Source organism: Myotis yumanensis, unplaced genomic scaffold (assembly GCF_028538775.1).
Source record: "Myotis yumanensis isolate MYYU_CA2020_CCGP unplaced genomic scaffold, mMyoYum1.0.hap1 SCAF_1, whole genome shotgun sequence".
Classification (NCBI taxonomy): domain Eukaryota; kingdom Metazoa; phylum Chordata; class Mammalia; order Chiroptera; family Vespertilionidae; genus Myotis; species Myotis yumanensis.
The window spans coordinates 92846162-92866276 of record NW_027223752.1 but is presented as its reverse complement, the minus strand read 5'-3'; the positions used below and the strand labels follow the sequence as shown (position 1 = coordinate 92866276).

Sequence of the window (20115 nt, the reverse complement as noted above, 5' to 3'; positions counted from 1 at the left end):
ATTAAATATTTCTTTAAGCTGCTTTAAATCTTATATCAAAATAGAATTGCTTTTAAAAAAATCATATAAAGTCTCTATTGGATTCTTGCTGATTAAGTTTCTTACAAGTTGAAGGAGATTTCATAAAAGCTGGGTACATATTACTGCTACATTTCAGTGTTCGAAATCTGCTCTGTTTTCTTCCTTCATTTTCACCCCTGCTTATCCCTTGATAGCTAGAGAGCAGAGTGGTGTTTAGCAGTTTTGAGGGCCATCACCAGATAGAAGTCATTTAATCTCCATGTAAACCAAACTCAGCATCGATATTTAGGGGTCTTCCTTTAAGACAAGGTCTCATGGTGAGTCCTTGGAAGTCATTTTTACTACAGGAAGAAAATCAGCAGTACACATTTCAACAACCTGAGACTACATCTTGGATGTTAGGTTAAATATCTCTGCCGAAGAGGTTCAGACATCATCATGGATCCTTCATTGCCATCATCGTGACAATAAGAAAATACTTTAAAGAGGATAATTGGTGCGCACACACACACACACACACACACCCTGAACACCAGGCATTGCTACACTCAGTGGACTGTAGAATAATAATCTACTCTGGCTGTCTCTATATTCTTACTACTCAACAGAGCTCAGTAGAAGTTTCTTTACTTAATTTTCTTATGAGCCAAAAATAACCCTAATCCTTTCCTGAACATAAGCCATTTTAAAGTCACCATATTTATTTACATGTTGAAAGAAAATAAAACTAAGGAAGGAATATCTTGGGAGTTACACAGGCAGACAGAGCTATGCTCTAACACACCCCCATGCTCACCATATCCCTCAGTGATTTCAATAACAGTCTCTGATGCTGCAGGTACGTGCTGTCTTTATTTCATGAAACTATTTATAAAGAAAAGGAGGGAGTATAACTTTATAGATTCCTTATCACAGTCTAGAATTTGATAGAATAACCACCGAAGCCAAGTTGTAGGACACAGCAGAGTTTTTGGGTGTGTGTGTAAATGATTAAGTATGTACTCAATGACTTTGAGTATATGTTACTTTGTATTCAGCCACAAGCACCCCACATTTGAAGAGGGCACCAAAGAAACTTGGGAACAGTTAGGTCTCAGGAACCGTAATTACCCAATTAGGACTTAGAACGTTAACTGGGTTGGAAATCCCTTCCCAAAGTTTTAGCATAGCCTTTCTTCGCCTCATTCTTTGGTGCACATAATAAAGTACCATGCTCTTATCAGTCTGTTTTCATGTTGACCCAGAACTATTCTTAACATTTAGTTCTGAACTCTAAATACTAGTACACACAATGGTATAAGCAAAAATCATTTTCTAGTGACTTACCCTTCATCATTTCAGCTGTGTAGTGCCTCCAAAGGATGACCTTCATCTCATACCTCAGAGCCTCTACCAGCATACTGACCACTTATGGCAACACTGCACACATCCACCCACAGGGCAACAGCACACTATGCCAGTGTCTACCCATGGGAGGTCAAGATGCTGGCTATAGACACGCACTTTAAAACCCATCACATACGAGCAGGGAATGGCTGCGTGGGAGTTGCCAGCTACTGTGCCATGTCTACGCAGCTACTCTATTCTGCAGAAACCTCAATGATTTGACTCAGATTTTAGGACAAGATTGACTTAATGTTACAGGAGAGAAGCAGTGAAATCAACTGCTTTTAAGGAGAAACCAGCACAGGGTTAAAGCCAAATTTTTCTTGAACAGATGATATTTCAGATGGCCACACAATTCCAGATGCATCAATTTCCTTGAAAATCCAATCCATATATGTGCATATGCTGTGCTGGCAGGAGGACCAACTGAAATGGCCGAGACCCAAGAGCTAATATTCTTTTGGCCGGAATAATGCAATTATTATTTTCCTAGCTATCAGTCTAAGCATACAGAGCCATCTGTTATGCAAAGCAAACATACACATCTCAATTACAGAAAATGCAGTTGCCTTGACAGAATTTGGATTACACCACTAACCAGGGCTGTAAAATGTGTTTTGAGCTAGTATATAATGGATGCTTTTCAGGAGTTCCCTAATTAGCATTTACCTGCTTAAACTAATTATTCATCCTTCTTCTTCACTGGCTGATTAAACTTTGTTGGACAGTCTGCATAAAACAGATGAATATGGGCATTGCAGAACAACAAACAGTGGTGTTTCTGGTTTTATACCTATTATCATGGTGGCACACCAATTTTAAAACTGGAGAATCCCCATATGAGGTCCCAAACAGATTAAGACAAGGCTTAAAGTCTATTATTATAGGCAATTATAAAACCAGAGCTTTCAACAAGATGCAAGAATACTAATATTGAGTTAACAATAGCTCTATTTCTATCATTTGGTTTGCTGAAGTCCACAAAAAAACAGAATTACTCTATATACTATAGCAAATAGCTTGCACTCTCTTCAAGGAAGAGTTAATGGACCTTGCTTGGATTCTCAACAGTAAATTATCAAATTTGGCAGTGTTTCTCCTCCTCCCCCAACCCTTCTCGCATGCCAAATATCTCTTTATTATTTCCCAATGTCTTTCTTGATTTATCCATTATCCAGCAAACTCACTAATAGCCAAAAGGTTCCAGCCACACTGGAGACCTCCTTAGAGTGATGCCAACTTTCAGAATCAAGGATTCTGGGGAGGGTCCTGCTTAAGAGAAGACAAATCTTACCTCCATCTTTAGCTCCAAGGAGCAACTGAATGAGAAATAGATTATCCAACTTGGCAGATCATCACACACACACACACACACACACACACACACACACACACTCCCTCCCACCCAGGCTGCGTTTCTCTCCTGCCAAACCACCAGATGAAAGGGTCAAACTCAGCCAATCACCTGTATGGGCACAAATATCCAGGTGTTCAGCATTTTTATGGAAAAAACATCTGGATAATTAGTTGGATCTCGAACTTTTCTTCAGGGTATTTTGGCATTCTTTAGACACAGCTCGTGTCTTGGAGGTAAACGTTTTGTGTTCCAGAGGAAGAGCGAGAACGAACATCTAGGATTCTGCCCCTTGTCCCAGCTGCCTCCGTTTTCTTATCTTTGAGCCTCTAACAGACACGTGTGAGTAATTAAACTGCAAATAATACAAGGCTATCTAAGTTTATGAAACTGTCTTTCCGCATTCAGAAGCATTTGCAAAAGCAGCAAAATATATCCTTGCTGGAATCCTCCCTGCAACACATTTTAATGGTCTCTTTCAGCATTTCTTGACTCCAGTGACTCCCTGTCATTGTGTCAGCTCCCAGGACAGTGCAGGGAACTCCATAAACATCCAGTAATAGGACACAAGGGAAGTGCTATCCCTGTGTCCCTCTCCTACCAGGGACAGAGGTTTCAAAGTTCAGAACAACCAAGGGAAGAAACTTCATTTGTTTTCAATAAATTAATAATGACCCTTGGGGGTGAGGAGGGGACTAAAGTTTTTGAGCACAAGTTTATTCCAAGTGCTCCCAACTGACATACCATTTTCCCACTGACTTTGTGAGAGAGAAGAGTCAGGAAGATTGATCAAAGAATAATTCATTCTTTGGTAATTCATGCTAAACAGAATATCCATTGAGCAAGAAAAAGCACGAGATTCAAGGAGCCTACACAATCACCACCAAGAATCTAAACGGTTTTACTTACTTGTGAGAGGCCTAGGTAGATTGAGACTGTTTCAGAAATGTACAAAAATTTTCCTTCTTGATTTAGTGCAAACACAAAGCCATCCAGGGACTGTAGGAAGAAAAAAATAAATAAGAAGGTTAATAAATATATATGATGGAGGTTTAATTAGTAAGGAATCTGATACAAGTAACACATATCAAATTAAAGACCATTTTTTCCTTCGTGTTGAACAAAAGTCCTAGGATCTTTTACCATCGCATTATACATGAACAAATTAAAGGTCTGAATTAAGATTACAAGCCTTCCTTTATTTCAGTGACTTCCTTATGTCCCTGTCAATTTGATTAAGATGCATTACATTCATGTATAAAATTGGGTCATGTTGATTTTATAAGATGTCACATTTATTTATTACTTATTTATTTATTTATTTATTTACTTGGATTCAGTCGTTACTAAGATTAAATCAGCAAGATTCTCCATTTAATAGCTGAACAGCAATGGAAATTGTAATGAAATGAGAGAAAAAATAGTTCCTTATGAAGAGCAAGTAAAATCACCCCTTGAGCTACTATGGACATCAGTAATTTGCTAATTAATAAAGGATTATGCCCGCCTCACTCCCACTGCCTTTTGTTAGAACAGATAGGAGAGGTCAGTACCTTGTGGGGGAATGTTTATAGGCTGAGACCTTACAAATTGTGGTCCTTTTTTTGCAAAACTCTGTATTAAAGATTTTTGTGTGGCAAATCTACTTTCTATTATGACTCCTGAAATGGAAACAAAAGGAGAAAGGCAGGGGGTGGGGGTGAGGGGGAGAAGGATGTTACACACCATCTATAACTCTGGAAACCTTAGTTCACTTTTTAAATGGAGGGCTGCGTTTTCATTTTGATAAATGGTCTAAATCATCAGGGACTCCAGCTGCAATGTACCACTCAAATTAAGAATAAATTTGTTTCAAATTCTTATAATACAAGTGCATTTTATGTGCCATCATCTTCATGTCTTTTGTTTGCTTTATTTATTTACTAGAGACCCGATGCACGAAATTTGTGCAAGAGTGGGCCTTCCTTCCCCAGGCTGCCAGCACCAGCTTCCCTCTGGCAACTGGGACTCAGACTTCCCTTGCAGCCCCAGCTTCATCTGGAAGGTTGTCTGGTCTAATTAGCATATTATGCTTTTATTATAATAGATTTTTAACCAGGTAGATTGCAGAAACACTACTTGCATGGGAAGAGAAGTTTTAAAGACTAGTGGTATGCACAGAGGCTGTGACTTTGGAAGTATAGGAAATCCACAGTGGGAACCAGGTAAGTGGCAACACTGAATGACATAATTCTTAAGTATAAAAATATGGAAGAAGAATGTAAAATTTAATTAGAAAAATAGGCTGCCTGAAATCTCAGCAATTTCAGTCTCCGAAAATACTAATTTTTTTGAGAGCAATATATGTATTTATGTATATATGTATCTATGCTTGTTGGAATATGTGTGTCTATGTATTTATATATACTTATATGTACATATAAGATTCAAATTCCATGCTTCCAGATCCTTTTTCATAGCCCTGCTGGTCAGAAACTGTGGGCGGCGCCCCACCTCTTCCTCTGATTTAGTGGTTTCTAAAAACATTTCAAAAATCATATTGCGTTGTTCCACATAAAAGCAAATTACATAATAAACAAGCTTTTGGTTAAGATAGTATAATAATAATAGTTTATATTTATTAAGCAATATGTGCTAAGCAGTTTGCATATACTCACTTTTAATTTTCACAAGTACCATTTGAAGTAATTATATTGTTATCTACATTTTACATGCTAGGAGGTTGAGGCTTAGCAAAGCTAGGCAACATTCCTGTCCCTAGGAAGTGGTAGAGTTGGGACTGGAAAGCTGATAGACTTGGTAACTATGCCGCCTTCAACTAAATATAAAGATTCTCTAATTGGCATTGTATATTATTGAAAAATTAAATTGTACAGCATTTCTGAAGTTAAAATATTTATATTGAGGCAGCTTAAAATTCACTTGTTTTTGAATGATTTGTTCAAATGACAGAATCCTCTCATTAGTAGCAGGAGAAACACGGGGAATGGGATGACAAGAGAGTTCATAAGTCACTTTCACAATAGGTCACCTTTGCTCTATAATATCCCTCCTGGAACCGGCTATGGGACACGGAGTGAAATACTAGCAGAGAGAGTTCCTTAGCACAGGACAAAACCTCGACCCCATGGCGAGATCCACCTTTCAAGCTTACAGTGTGGTGCAGTGGGACCTTATTTAAACCAGTGCAAAAGGGAGAGAGCTGCTTTTACGGAAGTCTGAGGAGAATCTCATTCAGCACGTCTTCACCTCATGTAAGCTGTCTCCCGAGGGTGACTCATGAGGATTATGACGCTCCCCTTTCGACCTTCCCCATGGAGAAAAGAGCCTGGTTAGGTTTTCCATGCAACCTGATAGCCATGGCCTGGCATACAGTCACCAAGAGTTGGGTAGCCATCTTCTCAAACCTAAAATGCCACTGTCAGAAAAGAAGGAGAGAGAGAGAGAGAGAGAGAGAGAGAGAGAGAGAGAGAGATCACAAGAGAATGTCTACAGGGACAAGTGACAAAGAAAAGGCTGATCAAAAGCAGAAAAGACTGGTGGAGCTGGCGCAGAGATAATCTGTAGTGTAGTCTTCATCTGACAGGCGAGGAAACTGAGGTACACGGAGGCTAAATGGTTGGACAAGATCATCCAGCCAGCCGGCGGCACAGCCAGGATGAGAGCTGCTACGCTTCATTAGTATTATCGAAGTATTTATGACATGATGTGTCCCTGGCTAGTCTATTCAACTTCCAAGGAGACTGAATTTCTCAACAGTGGGTGATAAATTATTCAACTTTATCTAGCCAACACCTAACAAACTGCTCAGCCAAGGCTTAGTAAATGCGCAGAAACCTCCAAACCCAGTGCGCTCTCTCCCTTATAGCACACATGCTGCAGTGACTGAGAGGGATGGCAACCCCCTCCAAGGGTTCTGTTTCTGGACCTATTAGATTATTTGCAGATTCTGATGCTCCAGATGTCTAACATAGTCTGGAATATCTCCCGACACTTGGAATATCAGAGTTAGACTGGATTCTTTTATAGTCTTCCAAAACACGGAGTGCTATTCATTTGCCATGGACACACATCCTTTACTTTCTCACTAAAAGGGATTTTGCATTTTTAACATTAGGTTCATATCTCATGTATTTGCTAAAATACTAGGGGAGGTCTGGATACCATAGCAGGGAAACGGAATATCTGGAGGCTAAACATCTGATGCTATTAAGCAGCAGTGATCTAAGGACTGGCCAGTTTTGTTTGGCAAAAACAGAGGCTTCAACACATGTTCCAATTTCCTGGTGAGATTAAAATGAGTCTGTGTCTACATGACACAAAGTGTCCAGTCAATTCAATTAAAAATAACAGCCAATGTGGTGGGGATAAAAACAACTAGTCAGATTAGTTATATGCCAGCACAGAGGTAAACAAAACAAAATAAAACAAAAGTGGTTAGCTAATTTTTCACTTTTATGCTTATCAACCATTTCAGTCTATTATACCTTTAGTGTGAAATGAATGTCTAATACTCTGGTTAGATTACCTGGCACATTGAAGAATGGGATAGGAAACCAGGTCTTAGTGGACTGGCAAGGTTGTTCTTTATGTAGCCATTGCCTTCTCATTCAGATTGACCCCTATCTATAGTTAACTGTATTTTGCTGCTTAGAGAAGTCTTTTTCTTTTTTTTTTTTAATCTTCACCCGAGGCTATTTTTCCATTGATTTTTTTTTTAGAGAGAGTGGAAGGGAGAAGGAAAGACAGAGAAACATTGATTTGAGAGAAACACATTGATTGGTTGCCTCCTGCATGAGCCCTGACCAGGGCCCGGGCCGGGGAGGAGCCTGCAACTGAGTTGAGGTACATGCCCTTGACCAGAATTTAACCCGGGACCCTTCCGTCCACAGGCCGAAGCTCTATCCACTGAGCCAAAACAGCTAGGGCTTAGAAAAGTCTTAAGAGTAGCATCAATATTGGTTGAATGTGGGTATCTGAATTTTAAAAGATGGGAGGAGAAAAGAAACATTCAATCAGTTAGTCCTGGGAACCAAATATGATTAATCTGAAAGTTCTGTGGAACTTTTTAAAAATTTGAATCAAGAAAGCTACTCTGTGCTGAGCTGTTTTAATCACTGCAGGCTAGTTTTTAACTTTTTTTTTTTTCTTTAAATCTGCCCACTGTTCCAACAGGCGCCAATTAAGATTCTGGGGTCAAAGGGTTAATTACATCTTCTTACTCAGCATGTAGAATTTTCTGATTATTAACTAAGGTTGGATTAAGATGAAAAAGAACCTACATAAATGTTAATGCTAGCCCCTCCTTGAGAAGATTTATTAGAAAGCCATGCTGGAATCTTTCTGCTTCCCTCAAAGCAGATGGAGAGCAACATCTCAGAAGAAACAGTAAAACAGACATTTTAAGGCATGCATGCAGCTCATTTATCAAGACAGTTTTCTTACTACTAAAACCAATTCTAAGCCATCACAATAGGGCAGACAGGAAGTCCATGAGGTGCACATGTAGGAGTGAGGCTTGGAAATAGAAGTCAGGAGCTGCAGCATCTCCAAATAGCAATGCCTGTGAGAATAATGTGTGTCCCCTGCCATCAGTGCAGCATATAAGGGGAAAGCAGAGCTTCCTGACCCTCAAAGCTGCGCCTCCCACAGTATTTGTCAAATGATGAGGTTATTTCCTTGCAGGGTATGAAACTAACTGCAGCTTCATGATTGAGGTATACGAATGTTTACGGCATGGTGCTAAATGGACTTAAATTTCTCAAAGTAATCTGTCTCTGCTTTCTTTTTTCCTGCATATTCCACTACAGCCAAATTTCAGGTTGAAATCTTACCATGGTGCCATTATAGGGACAACTCTCATGTACATCACTACTCTAAAATTAGTGGTTCTTTCTTCTCTACTCCAATGCAGAAGAGAAAAAAACCACCCCAAAGTCTTTTCCTGTGACCTAACTCCAGTTAGAGTGAAGAATTACCAGTAGGCTAGGTTGTTTTAATGACAGATTATTTTAAACTAAGCCTTCACCATCTGTTCCACCCCCTAATTATGAATGCAAAAAGAACATATTTCACAATTACATCAGTAAAAAAGTAAGATATACGTGATTTAAATGCATGCATGTGCTCCATGTCCAACACACCATGCATCTGTGATGTTCTTCTAATTCAGGCTTAGATTACGGAGAAAATACAACGATAGAGAAGAGTCTTTGACACACTGAACTCCCAAAGCCAGGGTTTTTCATTGTTGGGATATAATTCTCTTAGGACAAGAGCAGAACATGAATTTGAGCACAATGCGTGCCAGCCATTACGCTCGAGTATTTTATAACTGCTAACAGGGCTTTGCTGTGAATAAGGACAGGTTATCTGAGGAAACTGTCCCTGCTACCTGAGCAACGGGTAAGTGTTGGGAATAAAGAGGCTGTTCTCAAACCACAGCTCCATCATAGTGAAAGAGCTGAGGGAATGAGCCACGCACAAAAGAAACTTGGTCTGCAGACTGAAGACACGGCTCCAGTACCTATCTTCCCCCTCTCTTTTGGCAGCAGATAAAAGAGGAAGAAAAAAAATGTTTCTTAAATTTTTTGGCCTGTGGATACAATAACACTTTGATAGAGCTCATTTAAATGCCATATTGCCCTCTGACTGCACTCAGGAGGTGAGCTATATGGCTCACGCACACATGTGGACTCCCGGCTACTTCAAGGAGAGCCTGGGACGGTGCCCAGAAGTGCCCACATGTACCTGTTTATGGGGAAGAAAAGCTTCCCAAATTTTGTGTTTGTAATCTGAGTCTTAACAATCCAGCACTGTGCCGAAACAAAAACCTTATTTTTAGAAATCTCAGTCAAGTATATTTTCTCAGAGTGGATAGAGCATACATCAAAGCTTTGGGCTCTTATTTAACTCTGAGGAATCTCCCAGAGCTCTCGGTCTCCCGTGCCTCTCCCGTTACTCCCCTTCCCAACCCTCTTCAGTGAGGCAGTCATACGAAAGACAGCACAAGTCCTATGTACCCAAAGCCTCATGCTCTCCAATCACAACAGCAAATTACTTAGGCAAAATGTGTCTGTTCCGCTAAAAAAGAATTCCAGAACAACACACCTTGATGCCTCAAAACACCTTTCTTAAGAGTTTCCTTAAACACATAAACTCAAACGTGTTAGGTGAGAAAACAATGCAGAGAGGCACAGACGTGCCTCAGTTCTTAGAGAAGAGGTACCAGAATAAAGTGATGTTGAGCTAATAAAATGTTAAAACACTAAAAGAACAAAGACATCTGCTTTCTGAGCAAGGAGATTGGGTTTTGCTTCTGCTCATTAAAATTCCACGTTGTGGGAGCTGTGTATCAAAGTGCTGGCTTTTTTTCTCTGGGATGCTCGGTCAAGCCTTTCACCCAGCCTTGAGGGGTGTAGATTTCTTGATTCGAACATCCAGCCACATGGACAACAGGCTGTGGTATAAAGACAGGGTGTGGCATTTGGTGGAATCACACGGGTGTGTGTCTCTGAGCCACCAGGGCGGCCTGCCTGAACACCCCACATTTTCTGAGGCTTGTCCTGTGGGACTGAGACCCCACTTGAGGCATAAGTGACCATGTGCTGCTGCTCACAAGGTCCTTTACTAGTTATTTTCAGGCACAAACATGCATTGGAACATTCAAATGTCTCCTCGTTGTTCATGTGGTATAATTTACTGAAACGTAGGCTCTTCAGAACCCAGGAGCTAATTCCTTATTGTGCATCTTTCCCTTTGAATTCAGAGATCTCTTTCAAGTTAAGTAGGAATTCCCATGCCAGCAGTACCATAAACAGTGCACTGTACTGGTCCTGGAAGGCTTAAAAATGCCCCCGCTTTGCTGTGGCTACACACGGGGATTGGTCACATGCAGGGCTGCTGGTGTCTTTCAAGTTATCTGCATGATACAAAATGACACGAAGAAAATAGATAATAATTGTTTCTTGGACATCCTGTAGATCACAGAATACTGGAAAAGAGGGATGGTCATATTATATCACATATGATATAATGTTATATAATATAGATCATGTGTACTACTTTATATAATATATATTATAATATATATTAGAGGCCCAGCACATGAAAATTAGTGCACTGCAGGGGGGAAGGGGAGGAGGGGCGCGAGGAGGTCCCTCAGCCAGACCTGCCCCCTCTCACAGTCCAGGAGCCCTCAGGGGATGTCCTACTGACAGCTTAGCCGCTGTGGGAGGTGACTGGGCTGATAATGGGAAGGCACGAACCCCATCACCCCGCTGCTGCTGCCACTGCTGGCTGGCAGGCCCTTGCTTCTAAGTGCTGGCCCTGCCAGTGGGCAGGGGGCAATCTGGAGGCAGGCTGGCTGGGGGAGGGGCTGTGGGAGGTTGAGGCACAGCAGGTTGCACCCCATCCAGCCTCTACAGAGGTGTGGCACCAGGACTAGGAGCAGGAGTGGAGGCAGCACCTCCTCCTCTGTTCCTGCTCCCATGGCAGTGGTGGCCCACCTCTGCTGCTGCTCCCACTCCCGCCAAGGCAGAGGCCCTGCCTCCGTTCCTGCTCCAGTGGTGGTGCCACCTCCTCTGCTCCCGTTCCCGCGGAGGCCCCGCCTCCGCTCCCACCCTTGCATTGGCACGGCCTCCTCTCCGCCATGGCGCCTCTCCCATGCTGCTGCTGGCCCTAGGCCCTCGTGGCTTTGTCCGGATGGATGTCTGCTCTAATTAGCATATTACCCTTTTATTAGTATAGATAGACAAGTGTACTACTTTACATAATATATAATATATACTAGAGGCCCGGTGCACAAAATTCATGTGTGGGTATGGTCCCTAGGCCTGGTTTGTGATCAGGGCCATCTTCCCTGGCTGCTGGCAGCTGGCCCCACTCCCACCCCTCCCCCCATCTGCCACCCACCCCCGGTTCCCCGTTCACCATCAGGCAATCGGAGCCTGCCAGCTGGGGAAAGAGACCAAGAGGTGGTCAGTGTGCCTCATGGTGACTGGTCCAGTGGTTGTTCTGATCCAGTTAGGGTCAATTTGCATATTACCCTTTTATTATATAGGATATGCAATCATATTATATTATAAGATGTCTTAAGCCATGCTCAATTCACTCAAATATTCATCATAGAAGAGGGGAGAGGGAGGGACACTAAAATTTATTAGGCAAATTACTAGTACATAAACCAAATGTGAGCTAGGTGTATTAAATCCTACTTTACAGATAAGGAAACTGAGACTCAGAAAAATTAAGTAGGTTGTCCAGCATCAGTATGTGGCAGATCTAAGAAAGGGGTCCCCCTTTCCACCTGCTGTGGGACCACCTGCTGGGCACTGAGTTGTTTCACACCCCATCACAGCTGCCTGAACTCTGCGCTTCCTCCAGCATTTCTTTCCACATAGGCGGTTCTCATGCTCATACGTTCTGAGTGAGAAGCATTCAGAAAACTCCCATTGAGGTCCTACAGTGCCCCAGGCCTGTGCCAGCTGAGGTTTCCCAAAGCTGAAGGAGGCCTGACTCAGGAGCTGCTTCCTTAAAAAAATTCTTCCGTGGGATCCGAGACCAAGAACATGAGTGAAGCTGGGAATTAACTTTATAAAACAAAAAGCTGCAGGGCAAAGGCAGTTCCCAGCTTAGGATACCTCAGGCTGATATCATAGAGCTCAACACCACTGCTACACTGTCTTTGGGTTGGTAAAGGCATAGATTGATGAAATTTGTGTGTTTTCCAGTTTTAGTGAGGTATAATTAACAAATGCAATTGTAAGACATTAAGTGTACATTGTGAGGATGTGGTAGATGTATACATTGTAGAAGGATTCCTGTCATCTAGTTAATTACCACATCCGTTACCTCACGTTTATCTTTTGGGAATTTGTAAAATTGTACAGTCAAGAGACAGCTAGACCTCAAGGAAATTCATGGAGGAAGGTGCTAATGCCTACAAGTAGAGAAGGCCCACAGTTAATACAAAGTTGCTGGGAGAACCATACCTCCCAAACAGGCAACTGCCAGGACAAGACAGGAGCACAGTCCAGCAGGTATGGAGCTGGCCAGCACATGCACCCATTTCCTGTCCCAGAGTTCTTCTCTTAGACTTAGGGTTTGGTCTTTCCCTCTCTGGTATTGTACATACTCTTTTATATAGGAGTCAATGTGAAAACAAGATGGACGTCACAGACAGCAGTAGTTACGTTTTCTTGACAGTGCATTCTTGATGATGCAAGGTAGCACCACATGCTGTCTCTGCTGTGGCTGATTATGACATGAACCTGACTGTTTACTGGGCAGGTAGTAACTTTAAAAACAGCCTCTTTAAGAGAAAATAATAAAAGCTTTGTATATGTATACCTTTAGGAGAGGAATCTGTGTCAGATGTAGTAACAATGATTAAAGAATCTTGTAATGAATTTAGCACATTAAAAGACAATTTAGAGACCTCAGATTTAATCTGGTACATTCATATGAGTTTCATTTCAGGAAATACTTATTGGTATCTCTAGGGAAAAGGTATTAAAAAAATTTGTACTGAAAGGAACTTGATTGTTACAAATTTGGTTGCCATGGGCTGAATTATGTTTCCCCAAAACTCATGTGTTGAAATTCTAACCTCTAATGCAGTGGTTCTCAACCTCCCTAATGCCACAACCCTTTAATACAGTTCCTCATGTTGTGGTGACCCCCAACCATAAAATTATTTTCGTTGCTACTTCATAACTGTAATTTTGCTACTGTTATGAATTATAATGTAAATATCTGATATGTAGGATGTATTTAGGCGACCCCTGTGAAAGGGTCGGTCGAACCCCAAAGGGGTTGCGACCCACAGGTTGAGAACCGCTGCTTTAATGTGACTGTTTGGGGACCAGGCTTTTAGGAAGTAATTAAGGTTAAATGAAATCACATGGGTGGAGTCCTAATCTGATAGGATTGCTTTATAGTAAGAGAAAGAGAGCATGTACCCAGGATAGGCCATGAGAGCACACAACAAGAAGGCATCTGTCAGCAAGCCAGGAATGGAGTCCCATCAGAATCCTATCTTGCTGGCACCTTGATCTTGAACTTCTAGCCTCCAGAATTATAAAAAAGATATTTCAGTTTTATATAGAAGTCTATTTGAAAATTAAAAAAATAAAAGGAAATAAGCCACCCAATGCATGGTATTTTGTTATGCTAGTCTGAGCTGACTATAGTAGTAGTTTAGAAATTCTGGCTGGGAAAAATGCTTGGGCCATGAAAACCTTCTGTGTTAATTTCAGAAAATCACTATAAATAAATTATCTGCTCTTTATTTTATATGCCATTTGTATAATTAATAATTAATTTTTACTAGACCCACATAAAGCTATAAATATGATGGAATGATAATAGAAACATTTACTTCTAGGAATCAGCAATGCTTGGGATTTCTTTTGAAAAATTTTTCGAGTTATTGCACCTCTTGTGGGTCTATATTTACAATATTGAAATTTTATATTGGTTTTCTGTGCATTTTAAATGCTTAGAGACCACACTGATTCATTGCTTTAGCTCCGTACAGAGCAGAGCTACACATTTATGTAAAAATCAATTATTCTGATGGAATTGGGAAACTGGTCCTGAATGATCTTGGGATAAATAAGTTGGTTTACCACTTGCTATGGCTCTCAGAAGCGTTGCTGATCTTTTACTTTCATTTCACAGTTGGCCAGTGAATCTTGGTGAGAAGAACCAGGATACATGCTTGTTCACTGAGCTCTCATCCTATTAAGGACTCCAAGGGAATGCTTTTCTCTATCCCCATTGGCCTGTTTAACACACAAGAAGCCAAAGAAATTGTGGATTTTTATTGTTTGCTAACAGACTTGCACAGAATCTCATGTCATAAGAAATCTTCTTCAGAGATTCTCTAGGTGGTATCCTTTAAAGTAGAGCACTTCAGCATATGACTAGGATCAAATTTACTAGGTGTACATTAAAAGACAGTCTAAATTTATGTAATAAAAGCAGTTGTACTTGGCTGTATTTCCTGGTTTCTGCTATGGTCCAATTCAGAAACAGAATGAAAGGACCGGATGAGGTGTGGGTAATTTTGTGGGATAAAGACATTAGTAAAGAAGAAAATTGAATTCTAGTATTTTCTACTGACTTAGTAAAGTGATTTTTTAAAATATGAAAAATGAGATTGGAGTTTCTTTCCTCTTTCTGATCTACTTCAATGACTACCCCGACTGGAAGAGAATTCTTTGCCATCACTGAAGAGCAACTGACTATTTTATTATTTGAATTTCCTGGATCAAAAGATGGCTTTAATCAAACTCTTAGTGAAATTTAATAGGAATCATGGGACTAAAGTTGTTCATGATGAAATATAACACAAATGCCAAGATAACATCTAAAATGACTACCTTGAATGTGAAAACCAGAGAAGGTGAGTTAAAGAAGGGCGGGAATGTACCTAAGCTGTGGAAACTCCTGGGCCTGCCATATCCATGCCTTTCTCATCCACCAGATGAGGCTGCAAAAATGACACATTCCAACTGTTTTCTGTTTTACCTGTTTGACTAAATCAAATAATCATTGATTACTTTTTCCTTTAAAATTCTGTATCACCTACCACACCTGAGGAATCACCAGATAAAGTGTTTTCAGTGACTCAGGACCATGTGGTTTACTGAAGTTGTATAATAGCCTAACATTATATACCCTACAAGGGATTCACTGTAAAATAATCTAGGTTATGCATGATCTATTCAAATGCACTGATCTGCCAACTCATAGTAATTCTAAAAAGAAATCTGCAGTTGGCCATATTGATAATTCGTTCACTAGAAACCTTGAATCAGTCGTCTCAGTCTAATTCTAATGTGCACAATGATCCATTTACCTACTCTTTGACTTAAATAGCTAAAGATATGTTAGAACAAAATAATTTGAAAATGGAAATATTCTACCATTCAATGTGTTTGATGAATTACAGTCCACCTCTCAATGACTGCTGACTTATTAAAATTCTATTGAGTCTATAGGATTTATCGTGGCCTCAGCCATATAGCCCTATAATGCCTTCAGCCACAACTGTCACCTCCCGCTTTGTCTTTCTCAGCCTTCTAGGTCAAAGGCATCCAAATTGCCAACAACAGTGGTATGAACGGGCAAACATATTGATTCAGTTCCAAGTCTGATTTTTCACTTGGCCATCTGCCTGGTTTCTTTTAAGGGCTAATCATGCGAACTATTACTTATTTACAGTAATAGAATAGTATTTTTTCTCAGGTGTCTAAAATTCCAAGACTATTAGATGACTACCTTCATACTGAAGATATTTGTCACCTGTATCTATCACACATACTGTGATATAAATTTGAATGAATATTTTAATGAAGAAATACCCACTAATTTAAGAAAGGTGAATTCCCATTATAACTCTTCCTTAGTCATAACTAGAGTCTAAGTAAACAGCAACCTCCCCATGAATGATAGTGGCCTAAAACAGGTAAGGAGGTATAATGTCACCTGGTATCACCTTGGAAATGCCAGTGCACATGTTTGGAATCAATAGCTTCAATCTCACATCTAGATACCCATTTCAGCCTACTTTATTTTTTCCCCCTCTTATTTCTTTTTCTTTTCTTCTCCTTTTAGCGTTTGGTTTGCATTCTGCATTTAACCATTTAGTGAAAGAGGTGCTGATAGTTGTGGAGATGGTGTGGAATGTGTGTTCTGAACACGTTTGTATGTGAAAACTACCCTGGGCAGTAAAACTACAGATATGCTTATACATCTGACTCACAGATGTGTAATGATTATTGACAAAATTTGAAGACCAAAAATGGCTCCAAATTTGTGCAGGCTAGTGTGAATTTTGTGTGATTGAATATTAGGAATATATTCTTTTTGCCTCCAATGAGATTTGTTCATTCTAGCCTTGACCTTTTCCAACAAGTAAGATTTGTTTTATTATCTTGCTTGGGGGCTTCTTCTTAGTAATAGGATGACCTACTTTAATTTCTATATAAATGCTTCACAGGCTAGAGAGAAAGTACCCCTAAAGGATTGAGGCCCTGAAGACTCAAATTGGCCTCTGAGCCCTAATGGAAAACTTTTATTCCAAAGCAAATAAAAAATATACTAAGGGTTTTATAAACGCAACCTTAAGCCTTTATCACTTTCTGAATGTTCCTTCTATTCTCATTATAAGTCATGGCACTTGCTTAAGGAATTTGCTGCTCCTCTCCCCCAGGTTTGTACCCTTTTCCTGTTCTTTTCTGCCATAATAGGCACCTTTCAGGAAAGTGTACAGCCAATAATATCCTCCCATTTCCTCAAAAGCACATAGACATGGCCTAATGGCACACAGATGTGACCCACTATACAGATCTAATGTTCTATATGTTTACACAGGTCTACACAGTTTATCAACATACTTAATTCCACTTGGGCTAGTGAGGCCAAGACAATGTTAATGGTGAATGACCAACATTATTACCAATCTACACTAATAAAAGAGAAACATGGTAGTTAGTGTATGACCGCTACCCTTCCCATTGGCTAATCAGCATATCCTTATGCAAATTAACTGTCAGCCAAGATGGCAGCCGGCAGCCATGCACTGAAGTGAACAGGGAGGCTTGCTTGCTCCAGTGATGGCGAACTCCAACGTTCCCCACCTGCCGCTGCCGGCCTCTCAGCTGCAATTCTAAGCAACTATGTTGCAAATATAGAAGCTAAACAAAACCCCAGAAACCAGCTTTCAGTCAGCTGGGCTTCAGCCAGCCTGACCGCAACATTGTATCAAATACAGAAGGAAAAACAAAGGCCAGAAACCGGCTTTCAGCAGCCGAGGCCTCAGAGCTAAAGCTGGCCCAGAATAAAAAAGAAAAAAAGGAGCGGTTGGGAGCTTCAGTCACCCGCTTCCGGAAAACAGCCCTCAGCCCCTCACCCAGACTGGCCAGGCACCCCAGTGGGGACCCCCACCCTGATCCAGGACACCCTTCAGGGCAAACCAGCCAGCCCCCACCCATGCACTAGGCCTCTATCCTATATAGTAAAAGGGTAATATGCCTCCCGGCACCGGGATCAGCAAGACAGGGGCAGCGCCCAAACCCCCTGATCGCCCTGCGGCTCTGTGTGTGACAGGGGGCGGGGCCACAACCTCCCCATCTGCCCTGCTCTGTTCATGACAGGGGAAGGCGCCCCAACCCCCTGATCAGCCCTGCTCTGTGCCTGATAGGGGGGAGCTCCCCAACTCCCTGATCGCCCTGTGGCTCTGTGTGTGACAGGGTGCAGCGCCCTAACCCCCTGATCGGCCCTGCTCTGTGTGTGACAGGGTGCAGCACCCCAAGCCCCTGATCGGCCCTCCTCTGTGGGTGATAGAGGGCGGTGCCCCAAACTCCCCCCCCCCCCCATGGGCCCTGCTCTGTGTGTGACGGGGTAGAGCCATAACCTCCCCATCGGCCCTGCCCTGAGTGTGACAGTGGTGGCGCCCCAACTCCCTGATCGGCCCTGCTCTGTGGGTGATAGAGGGTGGTGCCCCAACTCCCCTATTGGCCCTACTCTGTGAGTGACAGGGGGGAGCTCCTCAACCCCCTGATCGGCCCTGCTCTGTGCGTGACAGGGGGTGGCGCTGCAACTTCCCTATCAACCCTGCCTTGAGTGTGACAGAGGGCAGTGCCCCAACCCCCCAATTGGCTCTACCCTGAGCTTGACTAGGGGTGGCATTGCAACCTCCCGATCCACCCTGCTCTGTGCATGACAGGGGGCAGCGCCCCAACTCCCCAATCGGCCCTGCTCTGAGCCCAACCAGGGACTGCACCTAGGGATTGGGCCTGCCCTCTGCCACCCGGGAGCAGGACTAAGCCTGCAGGTCATTATCTCCTGAGTGGTCCCAGACTGCGAGAGGGCACAGGATGGGCTGAGGGACCCCCTCCCCCCACCGAGTGCACAAATTTTTGTGCACCGGGCCTCTAGTATTCTATAATGCAGTGAATATAACCCTTTTCCAAAATCTCAGTAAGGTATAAGTAACACACCATTGTAAATGAACAAGACACTCATTTGCTTCACCTCTTTGAAAAAAGCAATTTTTCCTTTTTATCTGGCTCCCTTAATATACTGAACTATGTTATGACAATTAAAATTTTCAATAATATGGTGTGACATAAATCCTTCATTTTAAATAGGACAAAAATCCTCGTCCCAAAAGGCTTACTACATGGAGTAAATTCTATGCGTTCTGCTGCAAATCATTTATATTTGTTTCTTCAGGCTGAAATCTTTGGCTCATAGGGACCCACATAAGAGAACAGTGGGTAGCACTTATCTAGCAACTTTTCCAAAGAAACACATCACTAATGCCCCCTTTTGACACGTTAGGAAGTTTGAATGAATTATGCAAGAGAATATATAGGCATAAATACTCAGGTATGGAGAGATGCCAAGCAAAAGGAGTATCTGAGTGCTGGAGGAGAGGCGCTAAAACACTACCACCCTTTCCACCACTTTCCTCACAGGTCGGTTGACAACAGGACTGCTGACATGGTAAGCAGTGAAGTGGCAGAAAGAGAACTGGTCTTTCACAATTCCCCCTAGATCAGTGGTCGGCAAACCACGGCTCGAGAACCACATGCGGCTCTTTGGCCCCTTGAGTGTGGCTCTTCCACAAAATATCACATGCGGGCGCAGGTACAGTGCGATTGAAGCTTCATGGCCCATGCGCAGAAGTCGGGTTTTCGGCCTGGGCGAGTCTATTTAGAAGAAGTGGCGTTAGAAGAAGTGGGGGGTGTTTGTCCACGGGTGACTAGAGACACAGCGCAGGCGGGCGCAGGATACGCAGTGCGCGGGAGAGGAGCCTGTGATTCATGCAGGAGTTGAGTGAGCCAGTCAGTCAGCAGTCTCATGTGCAGTGGTTAGTGCTAGTCTTGTCTGCAAATTGAGCGCGGGTGACAAAAGTACCTACTTGAAGCATAAAGTTACCTGTATTTTTCCAACCAGCTGCAAATCCTACAGGTATTTTTGTCATCAATTTAAGAACTGTAATTCTTTTGTGTTGGTGGCTTTATTATTATTTTAGCAAAGGCCAGCTTAGGAGTACCCTAATCAATAACAATGTACCTACCTATATAGTTTAAGTTTAAAAAATTTGGCTCTCAAAAGAAATTTTAATCGTTGTACTGTTGATATTTGGCTCTGTTGACTAATGAGTTTGCCGACCACTGGTCTAGAGTGTGTCCAGGGTCCTTGCGGGGAAAGGAATCTGGTGTCATCCAAGTCCCAGGTGAAGGACCAGAAAGGAAGCAGGGGTGTCTGAGCTATAGGAACGGGTTCCTGGCCTCATGAAGAGGTGTGGGAAAGAAGACTTCCAGAATCAGAGAGCT

At 42.0% G+C, this 20115-nt stretch overlaps 1 protein-coding gene across 7 annotated transcripts in view; it reads right to left on the bottom strand.

Moving 5' to 3' along the window:
• NPAS3 (neuronal PAS domain protein 3) overlaps window positions 1-20115 on the bottom strand; it is a 901514-nt gene that overhangs the window by 252147 nt on the left and 629252 nt on the right. For all 7 annotated transcript variants that reach the window (XM_070427757.1, XM_070427766.1, XM_070427774.1 and 4 more), the window contains one exon: window positions 3671-3760. In XM_070427757.1, coding sequence (XP_070283858.1) covers window positions 3671-3760 — 90 coding nt within the window. The remainder of the gene's footprint in view (window positions 1-3670; window positions 3761-20115) is intronic.